The sequence below is a fragment of the Pristis pectinata genome, chromosome 22 (genome assembly GCF_009764475.1).
Source record: "Pristis pectinata isolate sPriPec2 chromosome 22, sPriPec2.1.pri, whole genome shotgun sequence".
Classification (NCBI taxonomy): Eukaryota; Metazoa; Chordata; class Chondrichthyes; order Rhinopristiformes; family Pristidae; genus Pristis; species Pristis pectinata.
Window position 1 is genome coordinate 1,562,501 of NC_067426.1, and position 15,826 is coordinate 1,578,326.

At 46.8% G+C, this 15,826-nt stretch overlaps 1 protein-coding gene across 1 annotated transcript in view; it reads left to right on the forward strand.

Annotated features, from left to right (window-relative positions):
• LOC127581880 (myotubularin-related protein 9-like) overlaps nt 1-15,826 on the forward strand; it is a 37,545-nt gene that overhangs the window by 1,411 nt on the left and 20,308 nt on the right. The window contains 3 exon segments of the mRNA XM_052036707.1: nt 7,951-8,009; nt 14,585-14,694; nt 15,514-15,618. Coding sequence (XP_051892667.1) covers nt 7,951-8,009; nt 14,585-14,694; nt 15,514-15,618 — 274 coding nt within the window.

Sequence of the window (15,826 nt, forward strand, 5' to 3'; positions counted from 1 at the left end):
CATGGACCCTGCGCTGGTCTTGTGTCCCCGTGCAGGGTCGGTGATGGACATGGACCCTGCGCTGGTCTTGTGTCCCCGTGCAGGGTCAGTGATGGGGCAGTGCTTCATCATCCTTCTCCCCAGTGCAGAGAAGCCCAGTCACACAGCACCTCACTTGAACCCTCTGTGCACAAGGAATGGCTTCATCCACCCCCTTCCCAACAGTAAGGCGGCGCAGTGGAACTCGCTGACCGTGTAAAAGTGGGCAAATTGTGCAAAATGTTCAGACAAAGCAAGCAGACTCAAGAGTACCTGTTTTCTTTTACTACCTCAGTGTACTTATGTATGGAATGATCTGTCTGAATGGCATGTAAACAAAAGTGTTCTCTGTATCTCGGGATCTGTGACAATAATAAACCAATACCAACAGCAGTACATACAGCAGAGGTATAATTGAAGTCATTCCATGGACAAAAGCAAGGCCTAACTATACAGATTCTATCTACTTCTGCCCTCATTAGTTTCCATTTAATATTGTCCAGTAATTGAACTATCAGTTTTATATATTATTGGAATTAACTGTTAAAAGAGCCGGTTTAAACTCATAGAACATGGAACAACACAGGAACAGGCCCCTCGGTCCACAATAGAACATAGAACATTACAACACAGGAATAGGCCCTTCAGCCCACAATAGAACATAGAACAGTACAGCACAGGAACAGGCCCTTTGGCCCACAATGTCTTTAGAGATTTAATAGGAACCTGAGGGGCAACTTTTTCACCCAGATGGTGGTCCATATATGGAACGAGCTGCCAGAGGAAGTGGGTGAGGCAGGTACGTTAACAACATTTAAAAGGCACTTGGACAGGTACATGGATGGGAAAGGTTTAGAGGGATATCGGCCAAACATGGGCAAATGGGACTAACTTAGATGAGAATCTTGCTCAGCATGGACCGGTTGGGCCGAAGGACCTGTTTCCACGCTGTATGACTCTATGACTCTATCTCTGTGCCAAACGTGATGCCAAATTAAACCAGTCCCACCTGCCTGCACATGGTCCGTATCTCTCCGTTCCCCGCCTCTTCACGTGCCTGTCTAACTGCCTCTAACGTTGCTGTCACTGCCTCCCCGGCAGCCTGTTCCAGGCACCCACCACAAGTCCTCATGCAGGCTCTTGACCCAAAACATCGACGATTCCTTTCCCCCCCACAGTTCCTCCAGCAGATTGTTTGTCACTCCAGATTCCAGCATCTGCGGTCTCTTGTGTCTCAGTTTTTATTTCAGGTTTGTGGCATCTGCAGATTTTTGTCTTTGTTTGTGGTTACTCTGCAATGTGACAAAAATATCTGGGACACTTATGATCATATTTTCTTTGATTTCTTGTCTTCTTAATGGATTTCTCCATCTTTGCCCAGCTCTCTTCTCAATGTCACGCAGTGTCCGACACCTCAGAGGTGAGTGGTACAGCAGGTAGTGCTGCTGCCTCACAGCTCCAGTGACCCAGATTCAACCCTGACCTCCGGTGCTGTTCATGTGGAGTTTGCAAGTTCTTCCTGCGATAATGTGGGTTTTCCCTGGGTGCTCCATGTTCCTCCCACATCCCAAAGGCGTGCGGGGTGGTTGGTTAATTGGCGGCTGTAAAGTGCCCTTAATGTATAGGTGAAGGTTAGAATCTGGGGGAGTTGATGGGAACTTGGGGAGAATAAATGGTGGTTGGTGGTTGGCATGGTCTTGTGATGTGTGGCTCTTGATTCTATGAATTACAGAACTTTGTGGAACAGAAGCAGGCCACTCGGTCCATCAGTTCCGTGCTAGCCGAGAGAAAGCTGTTGAGACAACCTTACTTCTGAGCTCTTGGTCCACAACCCTGCAGGTGACAGCTCTTCAAGTACACATCAGAGTACAGCTTTCAGGCCATGGGTTCCAGACCCCTGCCACCCTCCGGTTCCAAACATTATCCTCACTGCTCATCCAGTCCTTCTACCAATTACCTTAAATCCATGTGTCTGCTTATCGACTCTTTGCCAAGGAACACAGGTACTTCCACCTTTCATAAACTCATAGCCCACAATTATTCGCCACTCATCTGTCATCTTCCTTCAGATTACATTTTGTTTTATCACTTGGTCAAGTGGAATTTTGTAAAAAGTCTTGAAAAAACCGTAACAAGATAATTACATCTTCCAAGAAACTGATTAAATATAACCCCACTGGAAAATAAATGTGTTTGAACAAATGAACTCCATGTGTTTCTGCTGTCAGAATGATGTATTGGATATAGTAAAGTTCCCATTGTCATAAATCCAAAGTCACATGTTTCTGAGTTTCACACATGATACTCAGTGGCTAATAACATTCTATATTGAAGTTTAATAAACCCGGATTTAAAGTACAGAAGTTGGAAAAATTGAGATGGTAGAGAGCTTTGGTTTAGAATTTTGAGGGTAAGATGGTTGGCTGATGTAAGGCAGACTGCAAGAAGGAGGAAGGGGTGTTGGCTGTGTAGCTCATGAGGAAAATTCAACAATAGTTAACAATCAGAAACCCATCAGTTACAGGATGTAGAATTAGGATTGTGCATCCTGTAACAGAACATGTGCCAAAGAGTATTATTTAAATTGCATTAAAAGAGTGAATTAATTCAGCATCCTATCACAACTCAAAAGGTAATGAATAACTTTCAAGGTATATTGGCCAGTAAAGCCCCTCAAACAGTAATCAAATCAGTCCCAGAGAACTGGGTTCAGGGTACATTGCTTATCTAGTATACAGGGAGAACTCTCTCCTCTGCTTCCAATAATGTCAACAGTTAGACAACTTGGCAAAACAAAAACAGATAGTGCAGGTCAGGCAGCATCTGGGGAGAGAGAAAAACCAAGTTAGCATTTCAGATCTTTCATCAGAACTAGAAAAAGTTAGAGATACAACAAGTTTTAAAATGCAAAGAAAGGTCTGTGGAGGCCAGAAGAGGTTGACACGTGGGGAATGAGATTGGGATGACTGGGTTTGCTCAGGGAGCCAGCATAGATTTGATGGGCTGAGTGGTCTCCTTCAATGTCACCGAGAGACATACAGATTGGGAACAGGTCCTTCAACCACTGAGTCCACACTGATCACCAACCACCCATTTACACTAATCCTGCACTAATCCCATTTTATTCTCCCCACATTCTCATCACCTTCCCCCTAACTTTCCCACTCAATTTACAGCAGCCAGTTAATCTACCAACCTGTACGTCTTTGGGATGTGGCAACCCAGAGGAAATCCATGCGGTGACAGGGAGAATGTGCAAACTCCACACAGACAGCATCTGAGGCCAGGATTGACCCCGGGTCTCTGGAGCTGTGAGGCACAGCTGTACACCACTGTGCCATAATGAAATGTGAAGGATAACATGAAGTGTGTCTGGCGGAGGTGGAAATAGGACGAGACAAAGAGAAAGGAAAAGTCAGTGACTGGTAGAAATCTGAGCTGCAAGACGAGTTGTCTGAGATTGTTGGATTCAGCATTGAGGCTGGAAGGTTGTTTTGTCTTTAGTTGGAAGGTGAGTTGTTTCCTCGAGCTTGTGTCGGGCTTGTGGTAAGATGGTCAACATCTTGTTCCAATAGTGGCAGCTGTGACAATGCAGCACTCTAGTTCCTGCTGCTGGAGGAGGCGCAGAGCTGCCAGGCCTTTGTCTCTCTCTGTTGAGACCCTGTTGAGAATGTGGAAGAGCTACAAGAGAAAGTATTGAAACAGAAACTCTTTGACTATATTGACCGTGCCTGTGTTTTGCAATGAATCTGGCATTTCGTATTTCAACAGACCACGAGACGTCCTTTTGGGAACTGAGAAACCTGCTCACGTTTCCCATTCAGTTAACAGTTAACCATATAGAGAGAAACTGATGCAATCCTTCACCCCCATCAGTATTCTAACCTCAAAGGTCATGCAATCTCTCCCAAAATATTCAATGTGCAATGTTTGCCAACATAACTAAAAGTGAATGGTTTTGTAGTATTTTGGCCCAGGATGAGAGCAGGCTTCCTGAGAGATGTCAACTTGTGGTAACAAAAACAAGGAAAATAAAATCTGCAAGCTTTGTGCAACAAATCCCAGGAGGAATCTCTCGGTACTGTGGCACTCCTTCGTCACTGCAGCAGTCGGTTCCAAACTCCATTTACATAGAACCTGTAATGTGCCAAAACACCTCAAGCTGCCCACAGGTAGGGAACCGGACAAAGCAGCGAGGCTGTGCAATAGCAGGAGACCAGGATAAGGAACAAAAAGCTTGGTCAAAGGGTAGGTGTTAAAGAGCATCTTCAAGGAGGTGGAGAGCTGGGCAGGTTTAAGGAGGGAAGTCCAATCCAGAGCCCTGACAGCTGTCCTAACTGGATGCATGTGGGAAGATCCAAAAAATGAAAAGTACCAGAGATGTAAAATGTACAGAATTGGTGAGTAATATTTTACCAGAGCCACTTCTCTATAAACTGGGGATGGAAATAATTAAAACGTATTACTCACTTCTGGGCTTTGAGGGTGTAACTAAATAAATCAGCAAGCTCACAGATTTAACACGTCAACCACTCTGTTCATTCCACAGGTTGGTTTTAGCATCCCTACCAAGCTATCTCCCACAGAACAATATCAGAAATACTGAAAATCGGCAGGAACACAGAGCAAGGGTCAATAGTGGTATACTTATAACTATCTGAGTTTGAAAGTGGAACAGCTTGTTGATGTTTCTTTAGTCTGTTCCAAATCACTGGCAATGCTCCTGCAAGCAGATGAATATAGATCGAAGGACAAAGTGTCTGTAAGGCCAGGGAATCGTCACTGCAGGAAGTCTGCGGGCTGCTCGCTCAGAGGCAGTTAGAGTTTCCTGCAGAAGTCAAACCCACAAAAGGATGTGTGCGAGCACTGTGTTTAAAGAAACAAACGATCTGCATTTCTGAAGCACCTATCACAATATTCAAAGTGCCTGACAGCCCACAGATTTGGTGGAGGAAACGCAGTGGACAGTTTCCACGTAGCAAGCTCCCACAAACAGCAAGGTGATGATGAGTTAATGATGAAAACAGTGGTGCTGAGAACGAGGTTGGATCAGCCCTGGTGTTACAGAATGGTGGAGCAGGTTGGAGGGCCCACAGACCCACTCCTGCTCCTGTTTCTTACATTCTTGTGTGTAGAAAGGGAGTTCCCGGATTTAGGAATTAGGATTTGGAATTGGTTTATTATTGTCGCATGTACTGAGAGAGTTAAAAACTTAGTTTTGCAAGCCATCCATGCAGATCATTTCAAAACATCGGTACATCGAGGTAGTCCAAAGGAAAGCAATAAAAGAATGCAGAATAAAGTGTCCCAGTTACAGAGGAAGTGCAGTGCAGGCAGACAATAAGGTGCAAGGGCCACGATGAGGTAGATTGTGAGGTCAAGAGTTCGTTTTTAATGCAAAAGAGGTCTGTTCAAGAGTGAGATAACAGTGGGATAGAAGCTGTCCTTGAGCCTGGTGGTACGTGTTTTCAAGCTTTTGTATCTTCTGCCTTATGGAAGGTGGGAGAAGAGAGAATGTCCTGGGTGGGTGGGGTCTTTAATTATGTTGGCTGCTTTACCGAGGCAGTGGAGGGGAGTCCCTGGAGGGGAAGCTGATTTTCGTGATGATCTGGGCTATGTCCACAACCCTCTACAATTACTGGCAGTCTTAGACAGAGCAGTTTCCATACCAAGCTGTGATCCATTCAGATAGGATGCTTTCTAGGATCTATCTATAAAAATTGGTGAAGGTCAACGGAGACCTACCGAATTTCCTCAGCCTTCTGAGGAAGTAGAGGTGCTGGTGAGCTTTCTTGGCCATAGCGTCTTCATGGTTGTACTAGGACAGGCTATTGGTGATGTTTACACCTGGGAATTTGAAACTCTCAACCACCTCCACCTCAGCACCATTGACAAATACAGGATCATGTGCTGAAGTCAATGACCAGCTCTTTTGTTTTGCTGACATTGAGGGAAAGGTTGTTGACTCAGTTATGGCGATAGAACAGTGATATATTCCCAAGTCTGGTTGGTGCATGACTTGGAGGGGAATCTGCTGGTGGTGGTGCTTCCATGCAGAGGATGGCTGAACACGACTACGAATGCCTTGTCACCAACTCTCACCTGCTGGGCCCACCGTCACCAAGGATGGGCATGTTCTTGGAGCCTCCTCCTCCCATTGGCTGTTTAATTGTCCACCAGCATTCATGGTAGGACTGCAGAGGGTTGTTCTGCTCTGCAGGTTGTGGGATCACTTAGCTCCATGCATTGCACACTATTTTTGCAGCTTACTATGCAGGTAGTTCTGTTTTGTAGCCTCAGCTGGTATTTTTGGGTGTGCCTGGTGCCGGAGTCCTTATTGAACCAGAGTTGTTCCCCTCCAGTGCTGCAGAATCAGAATCAGGTTTATTATCACTAACTTGTATGACATGAAATGTGTTGTTTTGCGGCAGTAGTACAGTGTAAAATTACAAAATAAATAGTGCACATAAAAGGAATAATGAGGTGGTGTTCATGGACCGTTCAGAAATCTGATGGTGGAGGGGGAGAAGAGGGGAAGAATTGGTAATCTAATCGGAATGGCCTCTTAGATTTGGGAATGGTGTTTCCCATAGCAGGGGAATTCTTTGAGCAACAGTAACCTCCCAAGCCTGCAGGAAGAGCTCCCTCCACGTCCCACAGCCAACTCTTGCAGGTGCAGCAGAGTTCTTGATTGGTCTCCATCCCAAATGGGAGTACCCTGATCATTACATTAACATCCCTGCACTCACATAAGCTCTGAACTGGTACATTGGCACGGAGCCGCTTGTTGCACACACTGCTTCAAGGTACAGCGTGGTTTAAAGATTGGGTCTTTTCAATAATTAACTAAAAACTAAACCTTAGTACAGGATTACCTGTTCTTTAAAGTTTACATTGGCCTTAATGGGCCCATTTCCTCTGTTACTGCCCCTTTCAGATTGATATGCCTGTCATACATTTTTGGATTCCCACATGCTGGCACTAGACTTTTCTCATATGTTCTCTGTATCTCCCTTAGTTTAATTTTCACTTCCCTTCTGATTTTGTAACCAGCCCAGTCTCGCTGGTATTTATTGGTATTGGTATTGGTTTATTATTGTCACTTGTACTGAGGTAAAGTGAAAACCTTGTCTTGCAAACCGATCGTACAGGTCAATTCATTACACAGTGCAGTTACATTGAGTTAGTACAGAGTGCATTGATGTAGTACAGGTAAAACAATAACAGTACAGAGTAAAGTGTCACAGCTACAGAGAAAGTGCAGTGCAATAAGGTGCAAGGTCACAACAAGGTAGTTCGTGAGGTCCGAGTCCATCTCATTGTATAAGGGAACCGTTCAATAGTCTAATCACAGTGGGGTAGAAGCTGTCCTTGAGCCTGGTGGTATGTGCCCTCAGGTACTGTGCCTTACACAGCTACTTATTTTTGCTTTATCGTCCTCTGTTTCTCTTTTGTCATCCAGGGAGCTGTGGATTTGTTTGTTCTTCCTTTGCCTCATGTGGGAATGTGTCTCAACTCTACCTGAACTATCCCTTCTTTAATGGCAGTTTAGTGATCTGTTATGGTTTTGCCTGTCAACTTTTACTGCTAATTTACCTGGGCAATGTCCAGTCATCCCATCGAATCTAGCCTTCCTCCAATTAATTGTTTTACTTTGGATTGCTCCCTCCTTCTTTTCTACAGCTAACCCGAGCTAGTGATGTTATGATCACTATTGCCTAAATGTTCCCCAACCAAACTTGGTGCTCTTGTTCTACCTCATTCCCAGAAACAAATCCAGCAGTGCCTCCTTCCACACTGGACCAGAGCCATACTGCTCAGGAAAATTATCCTGCACACAGTTTAGAAACTGGACCTTCTGTCCTTAAAAACAATTACTGTCCCAATTTACATTGAGATAATTAAAGTTCTCCTGTTATAACTCTCCTACAGTTTCAGACCACAGACTCTATCTGGCCACACATGGAGACGCAGAGCTTGGGACGGGGGAGGTGAGTGTACAGACTTGCAGGATGTGGCGCGGAGAGATCCATGCCAGGAGTCGGTCTCGACACTCTCTCCCAGATGATGGGCTTCACTGTCAGCTTCCTGCACCAGGGCCACTGCTTACACTCAGGGACATGGTGTGACCAGCTCAGGGGTACATGTTCACTCTGGAAAAGGGCACGTTCCACGTGTGGTGACCTGGAGTTCATCCCAAGCCGCCGGAGGATTGGTCACCATGTATTTCCACAAACTCCGGAGCAGATCCAAGCTCCTGGGAATGGTCACAACCTAATCCAGGCAGTGTCCTAGCCTGAGCTTCCCAACCTGGAGCTATACACTCAAGTAGATGGAGAAAACCAGTGGTTAAATTGTCCTGTTCTGATGAAGGGTCTCAGATCTGAAACGTTAGCTCTTTCTCTCCGCACAGACACTGACCGACCTGATGAGTGTTTCCAGAAGTTTCTGTTTTTATTCTAGAATTCCAGAACATGCAGACATTGGGTTTTCACCCTGAAGCAGAAACTTTAGCCCCCTCCGGCACCACTGCCTGACATCCCCGGAGAGGAACAGGGCCCCAGTCTAAGGCGGCAGCAGCACTGGCCAGACCCGTGCTGCTGCTGCAACAGTGCTGCACTGTTAGGTGGCTTCTGGAGTGGAGCAGGACAGCTGGCAGCCTGGACCCATCCAATGAGGCTGCACCGGGCGAAGGAGGCTGCGGCTGAGTGGGAGCCGGTCCGTGGATGGGGAGACAGGGCCTGGTCCGTGGATGGGGAGACAGGGCCTGGTCCGTGGACAGGGAGCTGGGGCGCCAGGGTAAAGGACGCAGATTTTTTTTATTATTTAAGTGGGTTTCTTTACTTTCAAATGTTTTTTTTTCAGTACATTCTGTGTTTTTAAGGGTTTTAACTATAAGTTTTGAAGAAGTTTTGACAATATTTGTCATTTTTTTCCACAGTTCCTCCATGCTGCTGTGACTATTGGTCAGTCAGTAACCCCACCCTCTCCCCCCACCGACTTCCTCATGACTGGGGCCGGGACCCCTGCTCGTCAGATTTGTCCTGTGACCACTACAGCTCAGGCCCTTCCTCTCTCACTGCACTGAGGCAACCCTCCCCCTTCCCTCCTCCCCCTTCCCTCCCTCCCCCTTCCCTCACCTCCCCCTTTCCCTCACCTCCCCCTCTCCCTCACCTCCCCCTTTCCCCTCACCTCCCCCTTCCCTCACCTCCCCCTTCCCTCAACCTCCCCCTTCCTCTCACCTCCCCCTTCCCTCACCTCCCCCTTCCCCCCCCTCCCCCTCCCCTCTCCACACACTGCACTGAGGCATCCCGTGGCCCCCTACCCCCCTACCCCAAACACAGGGCACATGGACATCAGGGAGCTGGGATCTGGTGAGAGTCTGCTCCCATCTCCCACAGGGACAACGTGTGGCCCAGATCAAGTGCCTGTGATTTCGTGTTAGTGGGAGATCTGCCTCAAGGCTCAATGGAGGCTCAGTGTAAGCTGACCCGGTGTTCATATCAAGTTGCAGCCTCCGCTGTGGCTCCTGGGACACTCCGAGTCCCCTCCTGGGGTGTCAGCGTCAACACTTGGCTGGTCCTAGGTTTGATGGATGAAGCTTCCCTGACATCCCTACACTCCACTTTCTAACACTTTCTACTGCTGATTTCTTAAGTTAAGTTCTGTGTTTCTGACATCTAATTTTAGTAGTGATTTGTATTTAACCTACAAAAATCACTCTAATTTTCTGATGTAACATGACCAGCGGTGGTGGTTTACTGAAGGCAGAACTCAATGTTAACAAATGCTTCTCTCGCTCCGACAATAATTCCGACCCTGTTGCCTTTTCTTTCTCCCTTTGTTTTCTCACCAGTGTCAGAACCTGAGTGGATACCAAACCGTCAAGTGTGTAATGATCCAAACGGGGACAGGTCTGGTATTTAACTGCTGCCCGCTGCTCCTTCTGTGCTCCACTCAAAGCATTGTGCTGTGCACACTCTGTTGGACAACTGAAGGTTCCTTCCCCGCGGTTACCAGACGGTTTCTGCTGGTCCCTGTTGGATAGAACCATCCGTGTCCAAACTCATCGTCACTTCTGCAGAGAGTATTTTAAGGCTTGCCTCAGTTTCTGCTAATGTTACAAAGCTTTGTTTGTGCTCTTTCTGGTCTGTTGTTTGCTCTGATGTGACTGTGAAGATTGTTGTAGCAGGAGCAGACCATTCAGCCCCAGTAGCTCGTGCTGCCATTCAATGAGATCATGGCTGATCTGGGAGTTAACACCATCTACCTGCCAAGTTCCATAATCCTGCACGCCGCTGCTGCCAAACATCTCTCAGTCTCGCTCTGGAAGCTCCATTTGACCCTCTAGTCTCAACATCTCTGTGAGGAGAAAGTTCATCCTTCCCATTATGTGTCTCCATTTCTGGGATTGTGCCTCCTTGCCCAGTGTTCCCCCACTGCAGGTCGACCCTGTCAATGCCTCGTAGACACCTGGTTCTTGTTTACTGGTTTTGAGTTCATTGGAACACAAAGGAAAGACGGAGACGTGAATGGAATAAGAGTCACACAGGCCCGTTACGTTGCACCCTTCCCCTGCCCCTGCTTCTCACAGCCCCCCTGCCCCTATACTCCCTTTACCTACAGATCCTGGTCCATCTATTTAACTGAGGTAAACCTGGCCGTTCTTCCATAGTGAGGCTGTTCCATGGACCTTGTACGAAACTGGAAACTGTGTGTGGTCTGTGCGGTTTGTGTACAGTCACCCTTCTACCCAACCCTTCCACTGTCTATCCCACCTACATGTTCTCTTTATCCACCAGGTAACACCAGCAGGAGCATGACTTTAACACAAGATCCTAATGTACTTGGAATCATAGAGTCATTGTGACTTGGGAGGACTACAGTATTTCTGTCGTTACTGCATCAGTGATGTAGCAGGTTGATCACTGCACACTTGGGAATTATTAACCCATCCTCCAGTTCACATCAACTATGTCACGTGTTACATTGCATGTTCTACTACTGGGAAACTGAGCTGTTCTTTATTTAAGTCAGCAGAATGTGCTGAAGGAATGGCCTGGGATGGATTCTGTTATGTATTTTTGAATGGACAGTGACATGGGTTTCCGTGTGTGCAGAATCTCCCCACAAACTGCAGGCACCGTGTGTTGATGAACATCCTGGCGCGGGTCGGGAAGTACACAACAGATTCCCTTCCTGCGCTTCTTATTCTGTGGGCAGAAACGCTGGAGTTTTGGTAAAGGATGAAGTCTGTATTGATTGCCAACCTCTTGTTCTGAATTTGGGATTGCCAGAGCTGGTGCTGAGGAACATGCATGAGTCAGGGAAAGCACAGAGTCCAGTCCCCCTGCCTTGGTAGAACCGTTGTGTCCTCACAGCACAGAGGATTCATTGACACTGTGCCAGCTCTTTGTACAGCAGCCCAGGCGGCTTCACACATCCAGGCTTCCCCTGTAACCTTGCAAAGTATTTTCCCTCCAATATCTGTCTAGCTGCCTTCTGAAGGAGCAGTATGCCTCTGCTTCCATCAGACTTTATTCTCAGTCTAAGATGTGCCTTTTCCTCTCACTTGTTGCCTGTCAGTGCCTAGCCCTTCAGTCACTGGGTCAGAACTCCCCCCAACCTTTGTCTCTGATTGGCACATGGTCAGATCAGTGGGATCAGTCACCAAACTGTTGAGCTGACCTCCACCTCACCAGCCCCCCATCATTTGTTGCTCCCCATAGAGTCACACAGCACAGAAACAGGCCCTTCTGCCCAACTTGTCCGCGATGACCAAGTTGCCCACCTAAGCTAGTGCCATTTGCCTGCACTTTCATCTCTGGGAGTAAGGGATCTCCTGATCTGTGAGTCTGTGGGCTGGTGCCAGTGGCAATCGAAGCGCTGCTGAGGATTCTCGCTGAAGCTTGGCCCACTACATGGAGAGGGGAGAGAGGGGGACCTGTGTCTGAGTGGGGACTGCGGGAAGGACTGGGGTGCCCTGCTCACTGAGACTCCTTGGAGTGGAGGATGAATGTCCTGCAGGGGTGGTCTGTTACATTCTGTCATGAAAAATAAATGTTGAACAAGTGGTGGGGAACAGGGCAGGGGCTGGCTACTACCGACTTCTGCACAATCACTTCCCGAGGCAGAACAGATCGCTTGGAACTGCAGGTTACATAACAAAAGTGATCACCTCCAGAGCACAGTGCTGTGTATCATGCCTGCAGCCCTGCAAAGGGAGAAAATGTGTTGGGGGAGAACCAGTTTCCAGCTCCACTCACTGGATGTCAGTTGTACCTTCCCATCGGTAACAGGCTGGCCCCCTGTTTCAGTGGATGGGAGCGATCCCGTCCCATTGAGGGGGTTTTCCCAAGATTTTTATCCATTCAAATGGAGATAAAGTTGGATGAAATGATTAAGTATCCACTCAAGAGGTCTAATGTGACAAGCAGAGCAAAGAGGAAATATGGGGCCACAGCTCTACATGTGCGGCAGTCATCCCGGCAGCAAGGCCCTTACAAGAGAAGAGATGTTTTAAATGGGAAGGGGAATGTAGAGAGAGTTTGTGGAGAGGGGGTGGTTCCTGAGGGGTATCTAGGAGAGTTGGCTGGGCAGGTGGTCAGGGAGCGGTGTGATGGTCACTGAGATCGATGGCTGGGCAGGTGGTCAGGGAGCGGTGTGATGGTCACTGAGATCGATGGCTGGGCTGGTGGTCAGGGAGCGGTGTGATGGTCACTGAGATCGATGGCTGGGCGGTGGTCAGGGAGCGGTGTGATGGTCACTGAGATCGATGGCTGGGCAGGGTGGTCAGGGAGCAGTGTGATGGTCACTGAGAGCGATGGCTGGGCAGGTGGTCAGGGAGCGGTGTGATGGTCACTGAGGATCGATGGCTGGGCAGGTGGTCAGGGAAGCGGTGTGTGATGGTCACTGAGATCGATGGCTGGGCAGGTGGTCAGGGAGCGGGTGTGATGGTCACTGGGATCGATGGCCTGGGCAGGTGGTCGGGGAGCGGTGTGATGGTGGAGATTGATGGCTGGGCAGGTGAGGAGACGGGCTGTGTAGAAGCAGCTCCACCTTGGCAAAACTGTACCTTTTTTTTGACAAAATATGATGGATGAAAAGCGCTTCTTGAAACCAGCAGCATCTTCATGCTCATCAGCCAAAAAGTGGCTGCAAGGTCTTAATTTTTTTTCTGATCACTGATTCAGGTTTTGAGCAGGTGATGAAGTGATGGAAGAGGGCAGACCAGTCACTGACCCTGGTCTCTCCACCCCTAATCAACGCACCGCCCTAACAATACTCATCTCTCACACAAAGTGGAGAGCAGGTGCACCAAAATCCATACCAACCAAACCCCCTGCGGAAAGGATCAAATGTGGTTTCAAAGGCTGAGAGGTTGGATTTATTCCCTCCCTGTGTGTCACCATTGAGTTGATCTTCTTATGTTTGTGAGATTAATGGTGCAGGAATGTACTGTAGGGAATTTTAAATCTCCAGAGAAATATATTGATTCTTTCTATAATTTGAAAGTGGCTGTGTTTTGATATCTTTTACTAATTGTGACTAAGTTTGAATACTGAATCTATTTTGCAATGTAATTTGATGTTCGGTTTACAAAACCCCAGTCAGTTGGAATGATCCTGCTTCTATTTCTTATGTCCTTATGTAATCCAAACTTCTCCTAGTGTCAACTAATTTGTTCAAGATTCTTGAACCTTCCCCATCATTGCGGTTTAGCTGACTGGTCGGAACGCCTGTTCCCGTGCTGTACTGTTCTCAACATGTCACTGTAACCCTTTTTCAGCAAGGACATCACATTTACCATATTCCGGGCCACTAGCACCTCCCCTGCATCTGCAATGTCCCCCCCTCACTTCGCTGAACTTTGGTCTCCTGCCTTTTCCTGTGAGAGTATCCCTAAACCGTGCCTGAAACAGCTCTTTAATGCTCAATAAGTTGCTTTAATGTTGCATTTCAATCTCAGCTTTGTTATTAAGTATGTCATTCAAAATCTCAATGTGATGAATTTGCTAATACCAATATTCACAGCATGAATTCACTGCCATTCTCTGGGCATTTCATACAACCCAATGAATTGCATTTTTATTAAATCAAGGTCTCATGATGTGGAGTCAGCTGGCAGTCACCCATTTTCAACCACCAGGACTTCACTAATAACTGCTCCAAACACTGCTGAGGTGTCAAAGGTTCTAGGAAACCTATTTACAGCTTTGGGGTTGCACGGGTTTAAGTCATTGCTACTGACACCCACCTGTGTCCCTGTGACTTTTCTGCTTAATTCAGGAAGGTGAGAAGGAAGAACAAGCCTGAATCGATTTATAATCCATCGATAGTTTGAGAGCTTTGAATGTTACAAGAAACAGACTGGCTTTCCTTTTGAAAATTAAATGCCTAGAAAAAGTTGCGGTGTTATGTATCACAAAATCAAAGTTAGAACTTTGATGCTATTTCTGACAATGTCAAGAATTAGGGTTAGGGTCAGAGTTTCAGCAGAATCCATTGTCTGCATTCCCCAAATTATTGCTGCAATTTGTAAGTGTTTTTTTTCCTCTTTTTTCAGATTTGCTGGGTCTTCGAGGGGTAATAAACCGTAAGTGTAAAGACCTGTGCATCTGGTACCTGGAGATACCAGGAATGGAAGAATGCTTAAACATTGCCAAGCTCCATTGAGTATCGAATGATGCATGAGTGACTAAGGTGTCTTTACAGATCCCCACTCCATTTGTCAAAGGAGCTAAGGGAATAAAACATCCAGGTGGGAATTTGCTGAAGCACTCCCAGACAGTGGCTTGCTCTGTCTTCTGCTGACTCTTGGCCATCAACAGCAGAAGTGGCAAAGAGTCCTGGACCTGAGACCGTGACTGTCTTTCTCTTTCCACAGCTCCTTCTTCCAGCATTCCAGGTTTTTTTTAAAGTGTTGCTTCTAACTGACACCCATAATTCCTTCCAATTGTATATCATCCTAAGTCAATTCCAAACACTCACACAGCAGATCTCTATGGGGGTCAATGGTCACCTAGAATAGATCATTTTCCAAATGGGGGATAAACAAAGTGAGCACACAGCAGGCTGTCAGTGACTCAGGACAGGTAGCCAGTTATAACAAAGGTAAGGCGAGTGAAACAGTTAATGGACATGTCAAGTGGCCTGAGGAGATTGGAAAAGATGACTTTTTTCCCTGTTTCCTGCCTGTCAGGAGATAGACAGACCTGAAGTGGGGTTGGGGTAGGGAAGCGCTGGTTGGAAACATTTTAGACATGACATTGCAGAGGGGGGGAAATGCCAAGCTTAACTTCATTTTGAAATTACTTAACAACTCTGCCACAAACTGGAGCACCAGTCAACCAGCACGAATACGTTCCGGGCGCTCACCTAATTTCAGCTTTACTCCTCCTCTCCCGCGGCAACATTGGGTAACTCGTTGTGTCTTTATTGCAGGTTCTGGGTGCTTCTTTGCCACATTCCCATTTGTTCTGATTTGGATTTTAGGCACTGTCGTCCCTGGAGTCCGTCGGTCACACGTACCCCTTCTTCTACCGACCAAAGAAAGTGAGCCTGCAGCATAGGCTGGGACATGGTGCACTCCTGAAGACCGTTCACCAAGCTGTCTACACACGTTAGTTTATTACTGAATATTCAAAACTAAAGACATTTCAAACAATTAAATGTTTCATTTTTAGAAACACCTCTCCATGAGATAGCAGAAATGTGGAATTCTTCCAAACAGATAAAATATATATGGGGTAATTGTTCATTTTAAATCTGAGGTTGATAGTTATTTTTTATGTAACCAAATCTATTG